The sequence below is a fragment of the Peromyscus maniculatus genome, chromosome X, assembly GCF_049852395.1.
Source record: "Peromyscus maniculatus bairdii isolate BWxNUB_F1_BW_parent chromosome X, HU_Pman_BW_mat_3.1, whole genome shotgun sequence".
Classification (NCBI taxonomy): domain Eukaryota; kingdom Metazoa; phylum Chordata; class Mammalia; order Rodentia; family Cricetidae; genus Peromyscus; species Peromyscus maniculatus.
This window is the reverse complement of record NC_134875.1, coordinates 105089706-105099826: the sequence shown is the minus strand read 5'-3', so window position 1 is coordinate 105099826 and position 10121 is coordinate 105089706. Positions and strand designations below refer to the sequence as shown.

General features: G+C 36.1%; 1 protein-coding gene across 3 annotated transcripts in view; it reads right to left on the bottom strand.

Moving 5' to 3' along the window:
• Positions 1 to 1608: 1608 nt before the first annotated feature.
• Positions 1609 to 10121, bottom strand: part of Cfap47 (cilia and flagella associated protein 47) — a 234556-nt gene continuing 226043 nt past the window's right edge. For all 3 annotated transcript variants that reach the window (XM_042269235.2, XM_042269236.2, XM_076562695.1), the window contains exons 64-65: positions 6955 to 7123; positions 1609 to 1836 (exon numbers count right to left, since the gene is read on the bottom strand). In XM_042269235.2, coding sequence (XP_042125169.2) covers positions 1624 to 1836; positions 6955 to 7123 — 382 coding nt within the window. In that variant the 3' untranslated portion in view covers positions 1609 to 1623. The remainder of the gene's footprint in view (positions 1837 to 6954; positions 7124 to 10121) is intronic.

Below are 10121 nucleotides of genomic sequence, written 5' to 3'. Positions count from 1 at the left end.
ATCATGTTGTTGCATGTGTCCTGGAGATCCTGCAGTTTTGGATCAGCAGGTGTAGCTCCATGAATTAATAGATGAGGTGGATGTTGGAGTGGGCCCTGTTTCTGGGCCTGGGTGGTAGATGGGTTGGTCAGACTGCTAGCTTTTCCTCATCATCACCACCTCAAGCCCTGCCCTGGGAGAGCACACACAATGTAGCAGACATCAAAGAGCAGGACCAGTTCTCCTGCTCTCACACCCTTGGGGCCTGCTGGCCTGCATCCACACTACCAGGGTCAGCTCTACTGTTTTGCCCAGGCCAGGTGCAGGCTCCTCTCTCCTGCTGTCAAGCCCCCAAGGCCAGCTCTCCTGCCTGATGCAGGTAGCAAAGGGTGGAGTGGGGGGCATCTTTCCCTCACCTATACTACCACATGGCATACAGGGGTGGGGTGGGGCCAGCTCACCAGAACCCCTGCCAACATGGCCAGCTCTACTGTGCTGCCTGGCAAGGTACAGGGCCTGCTGTCCCAAGTGCTGCAGCTGGTGAGGGGCAGGAGCAGTTCTCCAATTCTCATGACCTCGGAGCCAGCTCTCCCACTTGCCACAGGCAATGAGGGATAGGGAAGGGGAACAGAGTCAGCTCTCCCATCCTCATGACCCTCGGATCTGCTTTCCTGCCTGCAGTAGGTGGAGAGAGGCGGGGGTGGGGGGTGGGGGTGGGGGGAAGGGGACATCTCCCCCTTCCCACTGTGTGACAGACGGATAGTGGGCTAGCTCTCCCACTCTCATGCCTTCAGATGAGGTGCAGGTCCTGCTCTTGCTCTCCCAAGTGCTGTAGCCAGTGAGGGGCGGGGCCAAGAATATGCAGTCCTGACCTCACTGCCTTTGGTGTTAACAGGAGCCACAGACATCAACACAGACCATGGCTGCAGCAGGGTTATGGGCACATACATGGCCCTTGGCAGCAGCTCAGACCCAGATGACACCATCGTCCCAGCAGCAGTATGTATGGCCCTTTGATACTAACATAGCCCTAGTTGGCCACCCAGACCCCTGATGTCTGCCTGGCCCTTAGGGGCAACATGGGCCACGGATATGGACACAGACCTTGGCTGCTATTGGACCACTGACCAAGACATTGTCTTTTAGGGTTACACACTAAATTTATCACTAGTGTTTTTAAATAATGTAAGGAATTGACCTCTAATACTAACATTGTTGCTTAAAATACTGTCATTAAAATTATGTTTCAGAAGCCTGGTCATGGTGGTGCATGCCTTTAATTTGGGAGGCAGAGGCAGGTGGATCTCTGTGAGCTGGAGGTCAGCCTGGTCTACAGAACTTGTTCTAGGACAGCCAAAGCAACACAAAGAAACCCTGTCTCAAAAATCAAAGTCCAAAACCAAACCAAACAAAACACATGGTTCAGTCTTGCACTTTAAAAATAAAGAAATCCCAACATTTATACTAAAAATCCATTTTAAAACAAAAACACAAGTCAGAAATGAACTACATCTTATTAAAAGAAGATAAAAAGCCAGCAATTAAAAAAAAAAACAAAGCCCAAGAAAGTATGATTATCCCTCAAAAATGAGATACAAACAAAATATTCAATTCTACTTGAGACCAAGCAATGTTTAAATTTTTTTATTTATACTTCTTAACTAAAGGAGGACCTTTAATAGTAGAAGATACACCTGTGCGTCGAAGTTTAGCATTTTCATGAATAAAATTGTGTTGAATTGGTGGAATGCTGCCATATGTCTTGTTAGTAGCATCAATTTTGGGTTTTACATGTACCAGTGATTTTGGTGGTGGAGGTAGCCCATTTATTTCATACAGACAATATATTTCATCTGTCTGAAAATTAAGAGATGGAAAGATAATGTAAGAAATATCCAGACAAATAGAAAGATTAGAGAAACATTTATCATTATTAGTAGTTTCTATTTGTTGTATGAGGTATGGGAAAGGTAAAAAAGAAGGTTCCCTCTAGAACGAAAAATACTAATGCAGAAATAAATTAGGTAAAGTAAGACTTTATGACTGTGGTCACAGAAATAATTGGCAAATTACAGTAGTATGATTTCTGGATTATGAAAGTATAAAACATTAAAAATATACTGAGAGGTTTTAGATCATTGAAAACATTTATAATCTAAATCCAGGTAATATAATTTATAGGGGAATTTATTTTAAAACCCTTATTTTTTTTCTGTAAATAGGCATAATTCCTAACATATGCTGAATTAGGCATTCTAGAATTGTCAATGTTTATATTCAGACCTTACCATACTTAGGTTAAGTCCACTGCTTCTGCAGAATTTGCTGAAGACATTTGTTTTTATATAGGCTTTAGCCTTACATTGGGCTTGGACCATGCATGCTAAGAAAATTATTTTAAAGTAAGTCCCCAAGCCAACTGGATATTACAATACACCAGGTTAGATGTGTAATGCAGTATCTATAAATAAACACTGAGTAGGTGCACATATTTCTTTCACATCAAACATGACCTTATTTTAATCACATATGGCTCTTTTATGTGATATCTGTAGTATTTATACATCCAGAGTCAATGATTCAAAAGTTAAATAAACCTAGGAACAAAATACAATGAGTTAAATATCATTGCACTTCATATGGGTATGTTTGAAATCAAAAAAGAGAGCTAGATTTTGAAGGTTGTGCATATGCCATTCTAAACTTTTTTTTTTTACAGTACAAATAAATAACCTCATGGATACAAAGGAGTGTGCTAAATGAAAATACCAGCATCTGCCTGGAACTGAGTGCTAATCCTTGAGCTTCATGCCAGCATGCAGGTGAGCTACATGAAGAGATCTATACCCACCCCTAGCACCTAGTGAGAACAAGTAGCAGGTACTTGGTGCTTGTAGTATTACCAATCATTTATATTCAAGACTTGAACTGATAACATAAAAATACATTATTGTTAAAATCACAATTAGATTTCATACATTTTATTGAAGATTGTAATAACTTTACAATGATTAAGTCAGTATCATTTAAGGAACCTGTTCAGGACATTTCTCCAAATAAGCTAAATAACAATAACAAGTTTTTTGTTCTGTTTTGCTTTGCTTTGCAGTTATACCTATGATTTAACTTCTTCAAACCAACTATAAATATGAACAATTACATATCTTCAAAACTATTTTATAGATATAATCTGACCTGTATCTTCCATCCAATCTTTTAAAATATAATAAAAACAGAATTCAATATACTAAAAGAATCAAGTATTACATTTACTATTGATTTGTTTAGTGTGTGTGTGTGTGTGTGTGTGTGTGTGTGTGTGTGTGTGTGTGTGTGTGTATGAGTGTGCTGCATACATGCTTGCTTGTGTGTACTCATACACTGCTGTGTGGAAATCTCAGGACAACTTGTGAGAATTAGCTCTCTCCTAAATGCCATGTGGGTTCCAGGGAACTCAGGTCTTCAAGCAGTATTGGAAATAAGCACATTTACCACTGAACCATGTCACCAGTCAGGAATAAATTAATAGCTCCATATCATTAATGCCTTATTGAATGAGTATTGATATTATAAAAAACAACCAATCATAGTAGTTCGCTGGCCTATTTACTAGGAAACAAAACAAAAAAAATTATCAACAGATAAAATTCTCATATTTTAAAGGTGTCACTGTTTTGAAAAGAAACTGAAGGCAATGACTGCCTGGATGAATGACAGATGTTGTTATGAGCAATTTCTAAGATTAAAAAATGATAGTTATCCATTAACACATATCGTCTATGGCTACACACATTTATCTGGTGTTTTCATTTGCGTGAATGTCTGATGCAATTTCCAATAGCTAGTGTTTGCAAGTCCTTGACTTTTCCTCCTCAGAAACTCCAGTAGGTGTTTCAGCTGGTTTTGGATCCTTAACCATCTCTGAGTTCATTCCTCAGTCAATAACTGCAATGGTGTAAAGTACTATATAAAACCCCTATGTTCCTGCCCACCTTGGGTATGAATTTATCAAGGTGTGAATTCTACACTATTTCCCAGAGATCCCTCATGGGATTAATTTTCAGTTTCACACTGTGGTAGATGATTTTATTAGTCTCCTTTCCTTCTGTATTTTACATACAGCCTTCCCTGTATTTATTTCCTGGTATCACATGTAACAAATAGGCCACTTAAATTTGAATTCTTTTGAAGGATCTGCTTCCAATGAAATACAAAAGAAAATACATATTTAGAATGCCCTTTCCAATTGTTTTATGCCAATGAGATTTCTTTAGAAGTAATATAAAATACATACTTATATTTGTTTGTGTCTCTTGTTATAACAGGAACATATAGTTATAATATGATATCTATTTTGCATTGTAAGCTATATTAACATACATATTATTATTATTATTATTATTATTATTATTGGTTTTTCGAGACAGGGTTTCTCTGTGTAGCTTTGCGCCTTTCCTGGAACTCACTTGGTAGCCCAGGCTGGCCTTGAACTCACAGAGATCTGCCTGGCTCTGCCTCCCGAGTGCTGGGACTAAAGGTTTGTGCCACCACCGCCTGGCCAATACACATTATTTTTATGCAAGTATGACCATAAAACATCATATATTTCATGTTCTATAATTAAGTTTTTTTGAGATTGTGTAGTATGTGTGTAGGTGTGTACACATGTGTGCAGGTACCTGTGCTTGTGTGTACATGTATGTGGAAGTCAGAGGTTGGCATCAGGTATCATCTTTGATTGCCCCTGCTCCACCTTATTTTTTAAGACAGCATTGCTCAATGAATCTGGAGCCCATTGATTAGACTAGGCTGGCTGGCCAAGGAAGTCCAGTGATCTGCCTGTCTCCTCCTTTTCATAGTGAAGCTACATGTGTGTGCCACTGTGCCTAAATTCTGAGCAACATGGAGATTGGAACTCAGGTCTTTATGCTTGCACAACATATACTTTACCAACTGAGCCACCTGCCAGCCCTAGTATTCACCAAGATTTTTTTCATAGTCACTTGGGAAAAGTGATTAGATTTTTTACTTCTCTGGAGCAGAACTCCTTTTGACAAGATAAATTAAACAACTTAACTTCCCTCTATCAAAGCTAATGCTACTTGTCTTGTTTCCTAATTGGAAAACAACAGGTTTTCATCATTCTAAGGATGACTTAGTTGAATGAAAAATTATAAGGCATGAGAACACAATTTGTGAGGTTTGTCTAGGCAAGATTAATTAAAACTACCCTTATAAATTATTCCTTTTTCTCAGTAAATTAGAAAGAAGATGATATTGTAATTAGTGATTTAATACTTAAGTATTTAAAAATAGCAATAGTGTAAATAATTTTAATTTAGATAATGACTTGATTTTTAGAACTGCAACATGAGAGTAAGTATGGATGTTGTTGAAATTAACTGGGATTTGGAGGCAGTGTGTATAAACTGATTTTTAAGATCAGTGATTTGGTATATGCAATGACTCTTATGAATCTCCAGGGTAATTCTGCTTGACATATCAATTTTAAAAATTTGTAGAGTGTAATATTATATTTATACAGAGAGTTTCATCCCTAGGACCCACACAATTGTAGAAAAGTGCTAACATCCACAAGTTGTCCTCTGAACTACACACATACACATACACACACACACAAACACATGTCACAGCATGTGCAGGCCCCCTCCCACAAATGAATATATGTAAAAACACATTAGAAATACCAAAAGTAGTATAAGGACTCTAATATTATTTTTCATGTTTAGATATCTTATTATACATTTTTAGGAAATCAGCATTGGAGGAAAATAAAGTCTTCATAGAACTCTATGTGCTATATTTATAATTTCCATTAAGTCTACATATACTTCTCAAAATTGAAAAAATAAGAGATTTAGGATTTATCTATAAATTTCAATATTAAATGGTTATTTGAAGCAGGGTTTACCATATGTTTATATATCTACAAACAAGACAATGAATATATGAAATTATGTATTCTATTTATGTACATATTTGCAATTTTACATAACAAAAATTAAATCAACAAACTAATATTTTTTTTTACTTGATTCTCACACTGCAACCCAGACTGACATCTAAATCAGAATCCTCTAGCCATTACCTCCTTAATGCTGAGATTACAAGTACATCACAGAAATTCTGGCAAGAAGTAATATTTTTTAAAACAGGCTTCAATGTGAATTTATCTTCCATAAGCCTTTATCAATATTTCAAATAATAGTGGAGGCAATGAGGAATATGCAGCAAGGCAAAAGAGGATTCATATCTGATGTCCTGGGTTCTCTAAAATCTTAGAACAATGAAAAAAATAATTCTCCTAAACAATAACTAATTTTTTGTTTTCAATATTCATTAAAACAATGACATTTTCTTCTGTTAATAACAGCAATTAATTGTTTGGTTTAAAAGTTTAGGGATTTCTTTGGCAGTAGGAGTTGTAGGATTACATGATGACATGCGCTTTATGTCTATGCTACAGAAAGTAAACTGTGGTAATAGTTATCTTTTTCAAAGAATTTGAAAGTTGTCCTTAGCCCCAAATTTCTCACTATAAAGTATGTATGAAACTCTATAAAGACACTTCTCTTACTGGATAAATTTTCAAAACTGTATTTACCTTAACTCTTAGCAAAGCAATCACTTTAAAGGTCTTCCACAGATATGACCTAATTTACAATGCATATTTTAATTAAAAAATTTACTTTCTATTTTACATCAACATTTTGACAATATACTGTAACCAATGTTTGCAAAAGGTATGTTTCAAATAATATAAAGTCCTTGAGTAAGCACTTTTTAAAAGAAAGTGTTATGTGACTATACAAATCATCTATACATTTATTTCTTAACATGAAATGTAAGTAATTCCTTAATTTCTCCTACTATTAACAAATTATTTCATTATATTCCATACCTAAATTTATTATTTGGTTTTGAAATTTAAAAGCTGTGTTTTTTAAAACTTACCTTTACTACAAGTGTTGCTTGATATTTCTTACTGTACATTCTGGGCTTAAATCCTACAACAATGGGAATTCCTTTTGTGTAAAATGGAGGGAGTTCTCCAGTATGAGGTTTTACAAAAAAATCTCGATCACCACCTGGCAGAAAATAGGCTGTAAATGGCTCATAATACCTAGAAAAGAGGAATGAAATCCATCAAATTGGTCATTACCTTATTGACTCTGTGAGAAATTTATGGCTAAATCATAAATTCTGCTCCAACAGACCCATAGTTCAAAATGAATACTGAATGCTTACAAAAATGTGTGAGGTGGCATTTTGAAAATTACCAAATAGTGTCTGCCCTAGTTTTCTTTCTGTTACTGTGGTAAAACATCATAATCAAAATAACTTAGGAAGGAAAGGTTTATCTGGCCTACACTTTGCAGTCATTGTCTATCATTGAGGCAAGTAAGGGCAAGATCTCAATCAGAAGCCGAGGTAGGAACCAGAGAAACACTATGAACTGGGTTGTTTCTACATACTTAGCTTGCTTATGGAACCCAGGACCATTTTCCCAGTGATGGGGCCACCCATAGCGCGCTTAGCCCACTCACATTAATCATCAGTCAAGGTAATGCCTAACAGACAAGCTTACAGGCCAATCTGATTCTCAGCTGATGTTCCCTCTTCTTAGGTGTCTCTATAGTTTGTGTCAAGTTGACAAAAATTAACTAGAACACTATCATTTTTTTTTTGACAGGGTTTCCCTGTGTGGCTTTGCGCCTTTCCTGGATCTCGCTCTGTAGACCAGGCTGGCCTCAAACTCACAAAGATCCGCCCACCTCTGCCTCCGAAGTGATGGGATTAAAGGTGTGCGCCACTACCGCCCGGCTAGAACACTAACATTCTTTTCTCAGGGTGGCAAAATAAGTTTTTTTCATTTATATCCTATATTCATAGTGTACTAAGATAAATCTTGTCCCAATAAAAATTGGTCAAATTCAGTGCCCTGGATGAAAACTTAGTCATTTGTAAATAAACTCATATGTAAAGCAATTGACCACTAAAGCTATGTAAAACCTTTTGTCTCTACTTCTGTTCCATTATACTATTTACTTACTTACCAGAGTTTTCTACTTGCTAAGTACTATGAACTTACTTGAGTCTCACTAAATATTTATAGGTATGAAGATAAGATTATTAAAGTATGAAGTAGAGGGACATTTATGTTTCAAGCTACGATTTCATGCTATGATAGACTAAAACTGAGAAAAAGAATGTTAGTTAAAGAATTTCTTAGTTTAATAAAATAGGCTAGAGGTACTCTGCAAACAAGTTTTAAGTTTACAATTTAAATTTTAAAATAAATTAATATAGATGCATGTAAAAGATCAAAAATGGCTTCTGAAAACGGGTACAATAGTGCAACATGGAAAAAGACACGGGACAATTTAGATTGTCCATTCAACAAACACATACTGAGCATCATGGTGGAAGATTGGAGAATAGGTTCTGTAGATATGAGTGGCCTGGATTTGAATCATAGCTCTATGTAGCATTTCAAGAAGTTTACTTAATCTTTTTGTACCCCAGTTTTGTCATTTATTAAATTAATAAACAGAGTCAAGTCATTGTACCAATGACTAACCCATGGACAGTGGTTTGAAAAGACTACCAATATTACTTCAGTCATCATTATCATTGTGGTTTTAAAATATTTTACAACTAGTGCTAGGAAATGATGGGTAATTCAATAAATGAGCTGAATAACATGGAATACCTAGAAGGATTACAACAGGAAGCTGACAGACAGATATTCACAGGAATCTATAAATCTCCCTTGTCCAGACAGACATCCATTAAGAAAAAAATATATGGAAGAATTCTCTTTGTGAGGAACAGAGAAACCAGTTAAGAAGCTGTGGTTACAGTTCTATATTACCATGCTTGGTTACCAGCTTCTTTTAAGAAATGAATAGATCTCTATCTGTCACCATGCATAAAACTTAAGTCCAAGTGGATCAAAGACCTCAACATAAATCCAGTTACTCTGAACCTGCTAGAAGAGAAAGTAGGAAACAGTCTTGAATGCATTGGCATAGGAGATCACTTCCTAAATATAACACCAGTAGCACAGACACTGAGAGAAACAATCAATCAATGGGACCTCTTGAAACTGAGAAGCTTTTGTAGAGCAAAGGACACAGTAAACAAGACAAAGGGACAGCCTACAGAATGGGAAAAAAATCTTCACCCACCCTACATCAAAAATTGAACAAGGCAAAACTATCAGTGATTTAAACCAAGGTGGCACTAGTAGCAATGGTAAAAAAAAACCCAACAACAACAACTTGGTTTTGCTTATATTTATAGATTGGATGGCCAAGTTTTCCAGTAGATCATAAATGATACGAGTCAGAAACTGGGGAATACAAATTTGTTGCAACATTCTCTGAGGGATGTGTAAAATTAGAATTAACATTCACTTAAATGAGAAGTCTGTAAAAAGACTCCCTTTGGGGAGAAATTTTTTTTTAAACTTTATGTTAATTATTAATATTCTGTTGAGCTATTTATAAAACAGAAAATTAATATGTATGTTTGATGTTTAGGGAAAAGTTCAGGAATTGAAATATATTTGGGTTCTTCAAAGTACAGATTATAAATTCAGCAAAAATGTGAAAATACCTAGAAAAGGAAGGTGGACAGAAGTAAAAACAATCAGGTTCTGGGAAACAACATTTAAAGAGTAAGTACGAGAGGGAGGCAGTAAAGAAATGGCCAGCAACAGAGAAGCAAATCCAAGAAAATGTGATCCTTTCAAGTTGATTTTAGGACAGTGGTTGGAGATGGTCACAGGGAGATAAGAAGCAAAAATTAATGTCTGGATTGAGAAAAATATGCACAGTGTTTAACAGTGATGGCACTGGATACTTGATGAGAGTAGCTACTGGAGTCATCAGGAAGCATGCAAGCTACACGAAATAACAACAGACTAAGTACTAATGTGGAGTTACCAAAATGTATTTTTATTATTTATCTACAATCTATCTGTCTGTCTGTCTATCATGTATATATGAATATTCTTTTGGTTCCTCTATGAATGTATCTATGTTTTTGCTTTTTTGAGATGTGGTTTTTCTGTGTAGTCCTGAGACTCACTCTGTAGATCAGGCTTGAATTTAAGA